Source organism: Pristiophorus japonicus, chromosome 22, assembly GCF_044704955.1.
Source record: "Pristiophorus japonicus isolate sPriJap1 chromosome 22, sPriJap1.hap1, whole genome shotgun sequence".
Lineage (NCBI taxonomy): Eukaryota > Metazoa > Chordata > Chondrichthyes > Pristiophoridae > Pristiophorus > Pristiophorus japonicus.
The window spans coordinates 60,781,914-60,799,505 of NC_091998.1; the positions used below are offsets into that span (position 1 = coordinate 60,781,914).

General features: G+C 43.4%; 1 protein-coding gene and 2 long non-coding RNA genes across 3 annotated transcripts in view; all 3 read right to left on the reverse strand.

Moving 5' to 3' along the window:
- Positions 1-3,224: 3,224 nt before the first annotated feature.
- LOC139235081 (uncharacterized) lies at positions 3,225-7,859 on the reverse strand. Its single transcript, XR_011588410.1, has 6 exons — positions 7,528-7,859; positions 7,084-7,191; positions 6,434-6,544; positions 4,859-4,990; positions 4,191-4,344; positions 3,225-3,796 (listed from the first exon to the last, which is right to left on the reverse strand). It is a non-coding gene; the product is annotated as an uncharacterized lncRNA (long non-coding RNA).
- Positions 7,860-7,895: 36 nt separating this feature from the next.
- On the reverse strand, positions 7,896-9,327 carry LOC139235080 (uncharacterized). The gene is made up of 3 exons (XR_011588409.1): positions 8,977-9,327; positions 8,547-8,864; positions 7,896-8,458 (listed from the first exon to the last, which is right to left on the reverse strand). It is a non-coding gene; the product is annotated as an uncharacterized lncRNA (long non-coding RNA).
- Positions 9,328-13,843: 4,516 nt separating this feature from the next.
- Positions 13,844-17,592, reverse strand: part of LOC139234646 (scavenger receptor cysteine-rich domain-containing protein DMBT1-like) — a 70,586-nt gene continuing 66,837 nt past the window's right edge. Inside the window, exons 15-16 of the mRNA XM_070865331.1 lie at positions 14,168-14,355; positions 13,844-14,052 (exon numbers count right to left, since the gene is read on the reverse strand). Of these exons, the coding sequence (XP_070721432.1) occupies positions 13,844-14,052; positions 14,168-14,355 (397 nt within the window). The remainder of the gene's footprint in view (positions 14,053-14,167; positions 14,356-17,592) is intronic.

Sequence of the window (17,592 nt, forward strand, 5' to 3'; positions counted from 1 at the left end):
GCACTCCCTCTCCAAACCACGATAGGGGTCTCTTTGTCCTCACCTTTCATATCACCAGGCTTCATGTCCAACGTGTCATCCTCCGACATTTCCACCACCTCCAACGTGATGCCACCGCCAATCACATCCCCCACACCCCCCACCCCTCTCGGCATTCTGAAGGCACCGCTCCCTCCATGGCATCTGGTCCATTCCACAATCACCACCAGCACCTCACCCCAACCCCCACCGCCCCACTCCCCTTCCCACGGCACCTTCCCGTGCAAGCACAAGAGATGTAACACCAGCCATTTTATCTTCTCCCTCTCAACTGCCCAGGCTCCAAATACTCCCTCCAGTTGAAACAGCGAGTTACTTGTATTTTTTTCAATTTGGTATACTGTATTCGCTGCTCACGGTGTGGTCTCCTCTACATTGGGGAGACCAAGTGCCGATTGGGTGACCACTTTGTGGAACACATTGCTTCAGTCCATAAGTGTAACCCTGAGCTTCAGGTCACTTGCCTATTTAATTCTCCACTGCACTCCCACTCTGACCTCTCCGTCCTAGGACTCAAGCACTGTTCCAATGAAGCTCAAGACAAGCGCGGGGAACAATATCTCATCTTTCGTTTCGGCACATTACAGCCTTTTGGACTCAACAGCGAGTTCAATAATTTCAGACCTTAACCTCCACCCATATTTTCCTATAATGCATGTTTTTCTCTTTAGTTCCCATGGCATCGGGTAACTATCCTGCCATTCGCACCTTATCTAAAATATTTTTTCTCTAACTACTGCCATTACTTTCTCTTTTGGCCCATCATTTTCCTTGTCTATCAAATCTCTCCTGTCTTTCAACCTATCACAAACCTTCCCGTTGGTTCTTTCCTCCCCTCACACTTTCAGTGCTCCTTAAAAATCCATTCATTTCGAACATTCTGACGAAGGGTCATCGACCTGAAACTTTAACTCTCTTTCTCTCCACAGATGCTGCCTGACTCGTTGAGATTTCCAGCATTTTCTGTTTTTAATTTCAGATTCCAGCATCCGCAGTATTTTGCTATTGTAGCAGGTTAACATGATTGCATGTTCCTGTTTGTGGATGTTTGAAAGGAGGAACAGAGTCTGCGATTTGTAAGTGGATGATGAGGTTGGAGGCCATAGGCTGAAGCTCACCAGAGGAGATGAGATCAGTGGCGGTCTGGGAAATAATGGCTTGATGTTCAGTGGTAAGGCCATGGTCTGGGGAGGGCGGAGGAGATGTCAGAGTTTGCGTTTTGGCTCCACAAAACAGAGCTCTTTCCACTAAACTACATAAAGCGATTTGCTTGTCAGAAGATTTAATTATAAAGTCAAGGTTGGACCTGAGAGAAGGGAAGGCTGCCAGTTCACAGGGCCATAGCTCATAGTGAGTGAGCTGAGGATTCATGTAATCACTCCTGCTCGCCATCCTATCACAATCCTTTGCCCCTTTGGATCTTTTCATGCCCCTCTTTTCCCTGGCTTTCTATATGCTGAAAGCGGTTAATCTCTAATATGTTACATTTCTGAAGAAATCACTCGCATTTGTATCCTGTTTATCTCCTGAAGTGCTGAGTGTTTCCTTCATTCTCTGCTTTTTACTTGTAATAATGGTCGCCCTCTGCTGGTGGATGCTTCTTATTGCAGTAGTTAAATCGATGGAATAAGGACTGCCACCTGCTGCAGATAATACACGGTATATTCGTTCTCCCAACTGAGGAATCATTGCCCTCAGCTAGTGAATAATTGAAATATTTCTTTTTTATACCCCAGGAATGGGCAGTATTTTTAGAAAAGTTTGAGAGTTAATGCCAGGCGGTAATGGTTTAGACTACACGCAAAATTCATTCCCACTGATCAAAGAAATGAGTGGGGCACTAAATCAAGTCGTAAAATCCGAGTTCAGTGATGTTACACTCAAAGTTTGGATCAATATCTTGTCCAGTCTAGTCTCATCTCATCATTTTCCAATATTTAAAGGTGAGGTCCATTGATACTACAGCACTTCATTCTCAGCATTTCTGGCTGTGCAGCTGCCTCAGCAAGAAGAAGCACAACAAGGCAAAAGAGCAGGAGGACTGAAGCAGGTAGGCTCATGGCAGATCCACCTCAGTTGGGTGGTCAAGGTGATTGAATGCTACAACAAATGTTACATACCACCAACTGTGCCACAAACTTCACAATTTACCCAAAGCACCAAACCCCCAGCACTCATCCACCAACAATCTCTACCTAGCAACGCTCACATCCGCATCTCAAGCTCGGCACATAATGACAGCTATTGAAATATGGCAGGCACGAAGGTCATTAGTTATTAGAGTGAATGTGATATGTTTATGCATGATATTTTGAATGAAGTTTGCAATATTTTGTGGTCTCTCTCATTTCACCTTTGCAACCAGGATGACACTGCGACATGGAATGACACAGGGATGTTATGGTAGGCATGGTAGTTATGATATAAAAGGGATCTGGGATTGAAATTGTGCTGGTGAAATCCCTGATTTCCCTCCTCATTCCTCTGTACATATGTTCCCGCATTTTTGTCTGTCTATGCTCCCTCTGTCATAGATCCTGGAGGGCGAGATGCCATGCCAGTATAGCGCAAATAACGTTGCCAAATGCAGCAGTTTGAGTCTTTGAACAATAAATGTAGCCACTTTGCACTTGGTAGAACAATGCTGATCGAAAGAACCCTGAAATTGATCATACAAACTCATCCACTCGCTGAAACTGACAAGAGACCAAAGAAACTAAGCTGCCTGACAACTGGGAGTGTTTAATGCAGATGCCTTTAACTAACATCTCTGGAGCCGGTGTCCTGCAGCTGTGCATCTCCTGCCTATGGTACTTAGTACCAGCGGCTTAATGGGGGTCCGTATTTCCCATGCGGCGCCAGAATCACCTCGTCCCAGTCCAAATGCATCAGCACCCCGTTATCGCTGCCTGCAGGCACAACCGTAAGGTACTAACTGACTGAATTTCTCCCCACCCTTAGCTTTTAGAATTAAAGTTTCAAAACAGTGGCCGTAAAATTCTATTCAGATTCTCTTGGTCTCTGGCTAGAGTTCATATTCGCCAGTGCTAGGCGTAGTGCAGTAAACCGACATTGTGTTGTATTTAGGAATTAGTGTATGTTTCGTAACTGAAGTATACATTAACATTGAGAAAAGCACAAATTCCAACTAACATATTTAATAAACGTATTTGATATTGCACATTGATATTGCACATGATTTGCACATCACCACTTACATTATGAGAATGCCTCTGTCTCTCTACATAAAGTACATGGCGGTGGGGAGGGGGGTGGACAGTTACAATAAAGATAGATAAAACAAAATACCAATCGTTTGAACCACTGCAGATTCAAAATCCTCTTTGTTTGAAGAAATTGCAAAATGAACTTCCTATTAAAAAATTTATTTGATAAACACAGGTTTTTTATCTCTGTTACACAGTTGTTTCGTCCATGCAGATCAATGTATTACTTCATTAATATAGACAGGGCAATGATCCGAAATACATTCCTACTGCTTTAAAATAGTTAATTAAACAGAACACGGACACTTTCAAACACAATATAAAGAGCAAAATCGAATTCTTTCAACTCGAACTATTATGACGATCGATCAAAATAAAGTGATGTTTATATCGTGAAGGAAAACACATTCAGCATGTTCAGACTTTTCGAAATGTTAAAAGACATTCTCTCCGATTTAATGCAGAGTATTTCCCACTAGTTTGTGACACTCCTTGGGACATTGCATCCTGGATTTTATGTTGACTTTTAACTGGAATGCAAAAAAGCGCTATGAGTGTGGGTTAAATCATTTCCCAACACAGGATACAATCAAATTGGAATTTTTTAGAACTACTCAGAATATTCTCTCTGATAATTCACTACAACTTCATTTTATTTAAATAATAAATACACAGTCTGTTCTCTGATAGTTTCAGTATCCATAACTGTAGTAAACACACTCCCCATTATCACAGAATAGGATTAAATGCAGTCAGTATGAAGGGGTATTACATTTCAACAGTAAATACCCAGCCTGTTCTCCCCAATTCTTGCAGTCTCACTAACCGTTTAACACACTCCCCAGTATCACAAAGCAAATTCCACCCGGGACTGGACGCTCCCCAGCACAAACAATGAAACAGATAATAAAACATTGCTCTTACCAGTTTGAAGTTGATGATAGAAGGTTTTGAGCCACGCAGTCACTGCCCATCGGAAGGTCCGGGGTTGTGAACGTGTCACAGTGAACATCATCATTCTTATCAGGAGTGGAATGACCCGTTAAACCGGGTTCCGTGCGGGTCTGGGAGCCGTGTGCTGTGAGAGTTGACAGATTATGGATTACTGATCCAACTGACACCGGTGCAGTTGGGACAACCGTATACTGTGAGAATTGAGAGATTATGGGCTAATGATGACATTAAAGCATGCATCCATGTGGGTCCTTTAGGTTCGACAATTTCTTGAAGGGGCTGGACGTTGTTGAGCTGTGAGTAGAAGACAATTGTGTTCTATCCCCACCCACGTGCTGTGTTTAACGCTGGGTGACAGCAGACGAGGTGCATCTAGTGTCCGAGAAACAAACGGTTCAGTTTGCGCACTGGAAGGAATCCTGGTGTGAATCTTAACAAGGAAGATCATACACACAGAACAGCATCAGGATTACTTTTCGAGAACATCCCTTTTCAAAACATATTTCCTGTAATCACTACATAAACTTAAATCCAAGAATATCCCGTGTCACCGTCGATTGAAATGGGATTTAAAACAGCGCCTGTCTGTTGCCACTCAGAGCGCTGGTGACTGTGGGAATGTCAAAGATTCTACTCACCGACAGTGGAGAGATCACTGCTGCAACCTTTGAGTGTGACGAGATCATTAGGACTACCGTCCAGCAACAAGTGACCGCCCAGACTGTCAATGGTTTCAGTCTCCACATCGTCATAATCGCCCGGAACCGGACCTGGGAGGAAATAGAGATTTTCACAATGATATTATTATAAATCAATCTACCCCAGCCTTGCAGGGCAGGAGAGTGGAACAAGTGTGCTTTTCAGATGAAGTGGCATCAGCTGGCGGGGAACAATTGAACATAAGAACATAAGAATTAGGAACAGATATAGACCATCTAGCCCCTCGAGCCTGCTCCGCCACTCAACAAGATCATGGCTGATTTGGCCGTGGACTCAGCCCCACTTACACGCCCGCTCACCGTAACCCTTAATTCCCTTATTGGTTAAAAAAAACTATCTATCTGTGATTTGAATACATTCAATGAGCTAGCCTCAACCTCTTCCCTGGGCAGAGAATTCCACATATTCCCAACCCTCTGGGAGAAGAAATTTCTTCTCAACTCCGTTTTAAATTGGCTCCCCCGTATTTTGAGGCTGTGCCCCCTAGTTCTAGTCTCCCCGACCAGTGGAAACAACCTCACTGCCTCTATCTTGTCTATCCCTTTCATTATTTTAAATGTTTCTATAAGATTTTTCCTCATCCTTCTGAACTCCAACGAGTAAAGACCCAGTCTACTCAATCTATCATCATAAGGTAACCCCCTCATCTCCGGAATCAGCCTAGTGAATTGTCTCTGTACCCCCTCCAAAGCTAGTATATCCTTCCTTAATAAGGTGACCAAAACTGCATGCAGTACTCCAGGTGCGGCCTTACCAATACCTTTTACAGTTGCAGCAGGACCTCCCTGCTTCTGTACTCCATCCCTCTCGCAATGAAGGCCAACATTCCATTCGCCTTCCTGATTACCTGCTGCACCTGCTGCGTTGGAACATGTCGTGTCGAGATAGTTTAGTCTCTGACATAAAATCACACATAACCCACTGAATCAATGCCACCCACAATATCACTGGTGTAATTTTCAATCTGATTGAGGGAGTCAATGATACCAAAAACTGTCAGACGCAAAAAGAGATGGTCATTGGTCAGATGATTGAGATGTCGGATAATATATCTTCATCGTTCCGTGAGAATATCCTGGAATTTGGTACCTGATACCATTGTGGGAGATCACTCACCACAAGGAATGCAGTGGTTCAAGAGGAGGGCCCACCCCGTCCTTTTCAGGGCAACTAGGGATGGGCCAAACATGTTGGCACTCCCAGCGAGCAAACACAATCATACACAGGTAATATGTCAGGTGTCAGAGTAGAGAAAATATTGTATAACATAGTCTATTACTACAGAGTGAGTAAACGGGATTTCCTGAACCAGAATGCGCTCCCAACACCAGTTCATTCATTTTCGGAGCGTGTAAAACTACCGGCGATCACTGCCGACATCCTTTGGGCCAGAAAATAGTGTAAGAAGGATAATATAGAATTATTTCATGGTTTTAGGTACTAGAGAGTGTGACGTCCAAAAAAAGTGTTTGTACAAGTAAAACTGAACCTACCCTGAATACTGGAAGAGATCCCTTCTGGGTTTTCTGATCCCGCATCTGTATCGCCCCACAAGTCTCTGGTGTAATATTCAATCTGATTCAGGGAGTCAATGGAAGCAGAAACTGTCAAACACAAAAATAGATGCTTATTCGAGAGATTGCTTAGGACTTCAAAGCAGACAACATAATATATTCATCATCCAGTGATAATGTTTGGAATTTGGTAACCGACACCATTGTGGGAGGTCATTTTCCAAAAGGACTGCAGCGGTACAAGGGGAAGGACCAACCCTGTCAGGGCAACTAGCGATGGCCCATAAATGTTGCCACTCCCAGCGAGCAAACTTGTTAATACAAAGTCCAGCTCATTAGTACAGGTAATATCTCAGGTATCAGAGTAGAGCAAACAGTTTATAACATCATTGGTTAGTACAGGATGAGTGGGAGTGGGGTTTCCTGATCCAGAATGACACTCTCAGTCTCTGTCATTTTCGGAGAATGTAAAACTGCCGGCGGTCAATTCAGAATCCGAATACATTCACATGAAGAACGAGAGCGGACTGCTGATCGTGTCCAGTCAGTATATTGGCCAGAAACGGGAATATTTAAGGGGAGGCAGCGTTTGACAGATGAAGATTCGGTTTCTAAGGGAACATGCCGACCTGAAGCCTGTGCCTGAGCGGAGTCCTCGCCGGGTGGAATATTGTCAATCTCTTCGTAAATTGCTTGGTACAAATCCACAGGTGAACTCCTACCGCCAGTGACAGCACCTGTTGGAGGGAGGGCAGAGAGATTAACATTTTGATTCACTCCACGCGCGTTTAACTGTAAATCGGCTGAATAACTCATATCATAAAGATGGTGATAATCGAAGGAAAAAGTCAGTTAGCGTGAATGTGGGGGAGATTTGTCGTGTGCATGTGTGTGTTTCCATGTTTCCGTGTGAGTCTCTGTACAACTCTTGCAATAGAACAAATCGCCAAAAACGGATTATATTTTATTTCTAACAAGGTACACTGTACAAAAGTTCAATGAACTGGAAACACACCAGGAAACGAACCGGTCTGAGAACTAATGTTACTTCAGCAGTAAGATTTGTGTCTCACCTCTTCTTACTGACTTTCAGTCTATTACCACCATCAGTGCGATCAGCTCACAGATTAGAAGAACTCCGAGGGTTATGCAGACGACAACAGGGATGGATGTGATTTTACTCCCCAGTCCTTAATTACAAGACTACAGAAAGAATTAACACAGAGGGTGCGCCTCCGGTTTTTTTAAATGATGCCGTCAATTTGAAACCGCTCACATTATCTTCAGAGATTAACAAAATAAAAATGTAAATAATATCAATCCCACTAATACAAACGCTAACATTAATAATATAATAGTGCTAATAATAGTAAGTACCTGCCCAGATGCGAGCTGAAAAGCAATAAGAGGCAAATCGAGTCCTCTAGAATATATTGCACAAACATTGCATGAATTGAGGCATTACGATTTTACATTAAAATTATAAATGTTGTTCATAATTTCTGAAATCAATTAGTCAATTTAACAGAACGAGCAAATTCCCCTGCGACCCTTAACGGAGCAAATCACGCCGGCATCTTCATTGTGATTACAGTCATGTTGACCTGGCGGTGAGGAACGACAGTCGGACAGAAAGGATTCACTTCCGGTGCACTTCACCTCATCCACGTTACCCTGGGCAAATATGGCCCTTCCTGCGGCCAATATAGCGGGGCCGCAACCCAGCTGTCTGCAGACAACATTGGCATCGGCCATATCCCAGGAGTCATCACACACCATGCCCCAGGTGTTATTGGACAATACCTCCACTCTCCCAGAACAGCTGGTGTTGCCTCCAACCAGGCGCAACGTTTGTCCCAAGTCTATCAAATGGAATCATTTATTGTTGTTTATTTAATAAAAGTCAAAAATACAAGTCAGATAGTTGGTATACTGAAGAGGAGGAAGCACCTGATTCTTGAACGCGGACCCTTGAACTGTGGGAACCCTCCGGCAGTCCGGCTTCTGTTGAGAAGACAAACATGGGATGCTGTCTGTTTTGGACATCAATGTTTGAAATGGCACCTGAACATTGACTGGTTCGTAGAGTTACCTGAACAAATCACACCTGCATCCTCGCTGTGATCACAGTTGTGTTGACCCCACGAGGCTGACTGACACTGCCAAAGTGTCGACACGTGTGAACTACACTCCATCTCATCGAGGCAAATGTGTCCGGATCCCATTCCAAATAACTGGGCGTAATGATCAAGAGATACGAGACGGCCACACTGTAACTTTTTACAAATCACTTCTGCATCATGTAGAACCAGTTTTTCCGAGCACACAGTTCCCCAGGTCCCATTGTAGAACACTTCCACTCTGCCCTCACAGCGATGCTTCCCTTTCTCCAGTCGCATCTCTTTGTGCTCTGTCAATGGAACAAGAAATATCCAGATGTTTCTATTGATACCCCGTTTTGTGTTCCTATTGCACCTCGCGTATAACACTGTAGAAAATGCGCAGATTGAAAGCGATCTTACCTGAACACACCACCCTCACATCTTCTTTATGAGCACAGTCGTGTTCACCCCACGGTGCTGAGGGACATTCCCAGAGGACCGATCGTTACCCGAACACCTCAGTTCACCAACCAAACTGGACCCGAGCCTTGACCACAAGAAGCAGTAATTGCCAGATCCAATACATTTCCGCAACCCAGCTGTCTGCAAACCACGCCAGCGTTGGCCAGGTCCCAGGAATCGTCACAAACTGAGCCCCAGGCCCCATCGTAATAAACCTCCACTCGCCCAGCACATGGGCTTCCACCGTCCGACAGCCTTAACTGCACGTGTTCTGTTGGACAACAAAACAGGAGGATTATAGTTCCAATACATATTAAGCTCAACATTCAATCCAACCATTGCTTCTTCTCCAGCTAGAAAATTCTTGATTGTTCTTCATGACGCACAGATAGGTAATTGAAACGAGATGGAAGAACATGTGTTTAATCTTAACTTTTGCATAGATTTGAATGATGGAAATTTACGGCCCCGAAGGAGGCCATACGAAACATCGTGCCTGAGCTGGCCGATAATGAGCTATGCAGCCTAATCCCACTTTCCAGATCTTGGTCTGTAGGCATGTAGGTTACGACGCATATCTTAGTACTTGTAAAATGTGATCAGCGTTTCTGCTTCTACCACACTTTCAAGAAGTGAGCTCCAGACTCCCACCATCTTCTGCCTGAAGAAAATTCTCCTGAACTACATCTAATCCTGCTACCAATTACTTTTAATCTATGTCCTCTGATTATTGACCTCTGTGCTAGAGAACGCATGTCCTTTATATCAACTCTATCTAGGCTCCTCAAAATTTTATACACCTCCAAGAAGCCCCCCCAGCCCCCCTTCCAGCCGCCTCTGTTTCAAAGAAAACAACGCCAGCTTATCCAATCTTCCCTCATAGCTAAAATTCTCTAGTTCTGGCAACATCCACATAAATCTCTGCTGTACCCTCTCTAGTGCAAGCACAACTTTCCTGTAACCTGCTGACCAGTACTGCATGCAGTACTCTAGCTGTGGCGTAAGGAGTGTTTTATACAGCTCAAGCATAACCATCTGGCTCTTATATTTTATACCTCGGTTAAATTAAGGAAGATATCCCACATGCCTTTTAACCACGTTTTCTCACGAACTTGTTACCTTCAGGGATCTGTGGACCTGCACCCAAACGTCTGTTTTCCTCTACACTTCTCAATATTTTACCATTTATTTGTATTCCCTTTCATTGTTAGATCTCCCCAAATGCATTAACACACCATTTCCAGACTGAATTCCATTTCCCACTTTTCTAACTGACCCAATCCATTGAAAGCTTCTGGTAGTCTGCTGCTTTCTTCCTCATTATCAACTACACGGCCAATTTTTGTATAATATACAACCTTCTTAATCATGCCCCCGACCATGAAGTATAAATCATTGACATATAGCACAAAAAGCAAGGGATTCAGTGCTGAGCCCAGTGGAGCCCCATGGGAAAAGTTTTTCCATTCACAAAAAAATTCACCCTTTGCTTCCTATCACTGAGCCAATTTTGGATCCAACTTACCACTTCCATAAGAACATAAGAAATAGGAGCAGCAGTAGTCCATTTGGCCCCTCGAGCTTGCTCCACCATTCAATAAGATCATGGCTGATCCGATAAAGGACTCGGCTCCACTTCCACGTCTGCTCTTCGTAATCCTTTACTCGCTTATCGCTCAAAAACCCAGCCTCCACAGCTCTCTGAGTCAGAGAATTCCATAAATTTACAATCCTCCGAGGGAAGAAATTTCTCATCTCACTTTTAAATGGGCGTCCCCTTATTCTAAGCCTATGTCCCCTAGTTTTAGTTTCTCCTATGAGGAGAAATATCCTCTCTGCATCCATCTTGTCTAGCCCCCTCATTATCATAAGTTTCACTAAGATCACCTCTCATTCTTCTGAACTCCAATGTCTATAGACCCAACCTACTCAACCTATCTTCATAAGTAAACCCCCTCATCTCCGGAATCCACCGAGTGAACCTTCCCTCAACAGCCTCCAATGCAAGTATATCCTTCTTTAAATACGGAGACCAAACTCTACGCAATACGCCAGGTGTGACCTCATCAATAACACTGTACAGTTCTAGCAGGACTGCTCTGCTCTATCCCTCTTGCAATAAAGGCCAGCATTCTATTTGCCTTCGGGATTAATTGCTGTACCTGCATACTAACATTTTATGTTTTCATGCACAAGAACCTCCAGGTCTTTCTGTACTGCAGCACTTTGGAATTTTTCTCCATTTAAATTATAATTTTATTTTCTATTATTTCTGCCAAAGTAGATAACCTCACATTTTCCCACATTATACTGCTTCTGCCAATGTTTTGCCCACAGGCCTAGCCTGTCTATATCCCGTTGCAGGTTCTTTGTGTCCTCCTCACAATTTGCTTTCCCACCCAGATTTGTATCATCAGCCAACTTGGCGACATTACATTTGGTCCCTTCATCCAAGCCATTAATATAGATTGTAAATAGTTGAGTTCCCTTGCAACCCATAGGCTACTCCTTCACTGAACATTCTGCCATGTGGGATCTTGTTAAATATCAAGCTAAATTTCATATAGACTAGAACAAACACATTGGCCCAGATATTCCTCTCGAGGTCTTCCCGCGGGCAAAGCACTAAAGAATGGACAGAAAATGCGCACTTACCTGAAGCTGCTAGGCCCGCTCGAGATCCCGGTGCGGCGGCCTCTCGTGACTGCGTCACAGCGTGTTCATGTTGGACGACCGCAGTAGTCACGTGGTGCTGGACACCCAATCACGGTATGTATTTTCTCGTTCAAAATAATACGAAGTTCGAATCTCCTATTACTATGAATGAGAAACACCCCAAAGCACACAAACACTACATAACATTTTTTTTAAAAACACGAATAAAAAATTAATGTTGTTATAAATGTTTTTAAAGGAAAAAAATTTGCGATTTTTAAAAAACTTTTTAATTCTGGTTACAAATAAATGTAATGTATTCGGCATGGTTTTTTAAAAAACATGTTTTTACACTTTTATTTTTTATGTTTTAAGTGTGTTTTAAAATGCTTACGCCTGTAAAAGTAGGCTATGCGCTTGCTTTTATCAGGCGCAAACGTTTTGAGGACATATGCTCGGCAAGATATGCGTCAATCCTGCAATCTTGCCCGTGCAAATGACCTCACTTCCGATCTGTCTAGGATCTGTCAAGCTCCAGCTTGACAGATCAGAAAAGACGGTTATCAGCGCATGCGCACTGCCCGCTGCAAAACGGCTTTTCCGATGCCTTCCCGGGTCCGTAGAAACTTCCTATGGGCCAGGGACGTCATAAATTCTGGGCCATTATTCTCATTAAACTTCATGTGTGCCTCCTCAAAAAATTCAACAAGTTGGTCAGACCAATCTCCGTTAAATAATTCATGCTAACTGTCATTGGTTAAAGTGTGCCTTTCTAAATGAGATTAATACTGTCCCTTAGAATTTGTTCCAACTATTTGCCCACCACCGAGGTTAGGCTGACTGACCTGCAATTACATGGTCTATTACTTTCTATCTTTTTAAATAATGGCACAACGTTAATAATCCTCCAGTTCTCCCGCACCATACCTATAGCCAGAGAAGATTAAAAAGTTAATCATCAGAGCCCCGCTATTTTCTCCCCTACTTATCTTCAGCTTGGGAGACATTTCATCCCAGCCTGGCGATTTATCTACTGTCAAATAAGCTAAACATATTAATATGTCCTCTCTCACTCTGCTTCTCCCAACTAATATTTCACACTCCTCGTCCTAACAACAAAGAATGCATTGTTTTTTTATGAAATATTCATTAAGAACCATAGCCACGTCTTACGCCTTCATATACGACCTTCCTCTTTGTTCTGAGAGGCATGACTCTTTCCTTAGTTATCCTCTTCTCTTTACGTATTTATGAAATATCTTTGCGTTTTCCTTGCTTTTAATGACCAATATGTTTTCATACCCTTCTTTGTTTTCCTAATTTCCTTTTTAATTTCATGCCTGCACATTCTATACTCCTCTAGACTTTCTGCAATATTCAGCTCTCGGTATCTGACAAAAGCTTCCCTTGTTTGTCTTATTCTGCCCGTAAGCCCCTTGACACACACTCTACTTTTGTGGGAACATATTACCTCTGAACCCTCACTGTCACTTCCTTAAATTCCACCCATGCTCTGAAATTGATTTAACTTCAAGTAGCCGTTGTCAATACACTTTCGATACATCACATCTCAGCTTAGTAAAATTTGGCATTCCTCAATCGACAATTTTTACTCCTGATCTGTCTTTGCCCTTTTCCATAACTATGCTAAATCTAACTGAATTATGATCATTACCACCAAACTGCTCTCTTATTGATACCTCTTGCACTTGCCCAGCTTCATTCTCTTAAACTATCTCTATTGTCGCCCAGCTTCTTTCCCTAAAATTAACTCCTCTTGTAGGGCTCGCTACATACTGGCTAAAAAAAATTCTCCTGCATATGGAACTTACATCAGTACAATGGAAGAACTTTCTGACCATTCTTGCAAAGAGCATAATGGATTCAACTCGCACAACCTCGACCATCTGTCTACACATATTGCATTATGGAACTCACAGGAGCAGAACTCACAACATCCGTCTATACGAAAATCTGCATACTACATCAGGGTAACACCAGACTGTGAGAAGCATGCAGTCATGCATAGCTCTGTACAGCTCTGTAAAATGAGCCGTTTGTTCACCTGAACACAGCACCGCTACGGCGAATCTGTCATTAATAAATTGATTCAATGTGAATGAGTTGCAGTTCCGGAGCTGCGCCTCATTTTCTTCACACTGGACATCATTCATCGACACGGGCCCTTCACTCTCTCCGTACTTTGAGATTTATAAGCGGCTATTGCAGAGCCGCAACCCAGCTGTCTGCAGACACCGTTGGCATCATTTATGTCCCAGAGTTTGTCCCGCACTTTCCCCCAGCTGCCGTTGTAATAAATCTCCACTCGCCCGTCACAGCGGCTTCCCCCATTGGTCAGTCTAGGTGTCCAACCTTCATCTACAAAAAGAAACGTTGCCAGTAACGTTGTACTTACCGGAACAGATCACACTGGCATCATTCTTATGGGTGCACTCGTGGTGATTTACTGCAGAATGATGGCAGTGCCACAGACTTGTCTTGTTGCCTTTACATTCAAAGGTATCACTCCGTACAGGCCCAGAGCCTTCTCCAAAATAAGCCCCTCTTGGCACGGACACTGCTACACCACACTGAAGCTGAGCACAGACCAAATTGGCGTCATTCAAATCCCAGTGAAGGTCACATACTGTTCCCCAGGTTTCACCGTACTGGACCTCCAGCCTGCCCAAGCAGGGGGAGTCCCCGAATGACAGTCATAGAAACATAGAAACATAGAAAATAGGTGCAGGAGCAGGCCATTCAGCCCTTCTAGCCTGCACCGCCATTCAATGAGTTCATGGCTGAACATGAAACTTCAGTACCCCCTTCCTGCTTTCTCGCCATAACCCTTGATCCCCCGAGTAGTAAGGACTTCATCTAACTCCCTTTTGAATATATTTAGTGAATTGGCCTCAACTACTTTCTGTGGTAGAGAATTCCACAGGTTCACCACTCTCTGGGTGAAGAAGTTTCTCCTCATCTCGGTCCTAAATGGCTTACCCCTTATCTTCAGACTGTGACCCCTGGTTCTGGACTTCCCCAACATTGGGAACATTCTTTCTGCATCTAACCTGTCTAAACCCGTCAGAATTTTAAACGTTTCTATGAAGTCCCCTCTCATTCTTCTGAACTCCAGTGAATACAAGCCCAGTTGATCCAATCTTTCTTGATAGGTCAGTCCCGCCATCCCGGGAATCAGTCTGGTGAACCTTCGCTGCACTCCCTCAATAGCAAGAATGTCCTTCCTCAAGTTAGGAGACCAAAACTGTACACAATACTCCTGGTGTGGCCTCACCAAGGCCCTGTACAACTGTAGCAACACCTCCCTGCTCCTGTATTCAAATCCCCTCGCTATGAAGGCCAACATGCCATTTGCTTTCTTAACCGCCTGCTGTACCTGCATGCTAACCTTCAATGACTGATGTACCATGACACCCAGGTCTCGTTGCACCTTCCCTTTTCCTAATCTGTCACCATTCCGATAATAGTCTGTCTCTCTGTTTTTACCACCAAAGTGGATAACCTCACATTTATCCACATTATACTTCATCTGCCATGCATTTGCCCACTCACCTAACCTATCCAAGTCACTCTGCAGCCTAATAGCATCCTCCTCGCAGCTCACACTGCCACCCAACTTAGTATCATCCGCAAATTTGGAGATACTGCATTTAATCCCCTCGTCTAAATCATTAATGTACAATGTAAACAGCTGGGGCCCCAGCACAGAACCTTGCGGCACTCCACTAGTCACTGCCTGCCATTCTGAAAAGTACCCGTTTACTCCTACTCTTTGCTTCCTGTCTGACAACCAGTTCTCAATCCACGTCAGCACACTACCCCCAATCCCATGTGCTTTAACTTTGCACATTAATCTCGAGGTGTTCTGTGGTCTGAAAAATAATAATAATCGCAATAATAATCTTAACAATAATACAAAATATTTACACTTGAATTAGCTTCCGATTAATAACATATCTGGTGCAATTAGTGCGCAGATAGATTCAAATTTGGTCCAGTACAGATGATGCTGTTTTCCTCTCCATGCTATTGCTTAGAATGTGACTGGATGACTGTTTAACATAATTGATTTTTGTTTGTACCATACATAAGAACATAAGACCATAAGAAATAGGAGCAGGAGTAGGCCCTACAACAACTCAACCTGCTCCGCCATTCAATAAAATCATGGCTGATCCGATCATGGACTCAGCTCCACTTCCTTGCCCACTCCCCATAATCCTTTTATCCCTTTATCGCAAAAGAAACTGCCTATTTCAATAAATGTATTCAATATCCCAGCTTCCACAGCTCTTTGAGGCAGATCCACAGATCCAAAACCCTCTGAGAGAAGAAATTGCTCCTCATCTCAGTTTGAAATGGGGGGCCCCTTATTCTAAGATCATGATTTCTAGTTCTCGTCTCCGCCATCCATGGAAACATCCTCTCTGCGTCTACCTTGTCAAGTACTCTCATCACCTTATACGTTTCGATAATATCACCTCTCTTCTTCTGAATTCCAATGAGAAGAAGCACAACCTGTTCAACCTTTCCTCATAAGTCAAAACCCTCATCTCCAGAATCAACCTAGTTAACCTTCTCTGAAATGCCACCAAAGCAGGTAGATCCTTTTGTAAATATTGAAACAAAAACTGCACGCAGTATTCCAGGTGTGGCCTCATCAATATCATGTATAGCTGTGGCAAGACTTTCCTGCTTTTATACTCAAACACATTTGCAATAAAGGCCAAGATTCCATTGACCTTCCTGATCACTTGCTGTACCTGCATACTCTCCTTTTGTGTTTCATGCACAATTACCCCCAGGTCCCGCTGTACTGCGGCACTTTGCAATCATTCTCCATTTAAATAATAACTTGCTCTTTGATTTTTTTTCTGTCAAAGTGCATGACCTCACACTTTCTAACATTAAATTCCATCTGCCAAATTTTTGCCCACTCACTTAGCTTTTTGCAGATGTTTTGCGTCCTCCTCACACACTGCTTTTCCTCAAATCATTGTATCGACAGCAAACTTGGCTACGTTACACTCAGTCCATTCTTCCAATTCGCTAATATATATTAGAAATAGTTGGGTTCCAAGCACTGATTCCTGCGGCACCCCACTGGTTACTGGTTGCCAACTAGAGAATGGACCATTTATCGCGATCTCTGTTCTCTCTTAGTTAGCCAATCGTCTATCCATGCGAATATATTACCCCCAACCCCATGAACTTTATATGTGTCACCTTGTCAAATGCCTTCTGGAAATCAAACTACACCACATTAACTGCTTCCCTTTTATCTACCCTGTTCCTTACATCCTCAAAGAATTATAGCCAATTTGTCAAACATGACTTCCCCTTCATAAATCCATAGTGACTCTGCCTGACCGAATTTTGCTTTTCCACATGTCCTGCTACTGCTTCTTTAATAATGGACTCCAACATTTTTCCAACCACAGATGTTAGGTTAACTGGTCCAAATTTTCCTGCTTTTTGTCTGCCTCCTTTTTTATATTTGCAGTTTTCCAATCAGCTGGGACCTCCCCAGAATCCAAGGAATTTTGGTAAATTACAATCAATGCATCCACATTCCCTGCCGCCATTACTCTTAAGACTCTAGGATGCAAGCCATCAGGTCCAGGAGAGTTAGCTGTCTTTAGTCCCATAATCTTACTGAGTACCACCTCCTTAGTGATTGTGATGGTATTAATTTCGTCCACCCCGCCCCCACCGCCCCGCCCCGCCCCATCCCACCACTATAGTCCCTAGACTATCCATCGTTGGAATATTGTCAGTGTCCTCTACGGTAAAGATTGATACAAAAGATTTGTTCAGAGTTTCTGCCATCTCGATGTTCCCCATTACTAATTCCACCGTCTCATCTTCTAAGGGACCAACATTTACTTTAGCCACTCT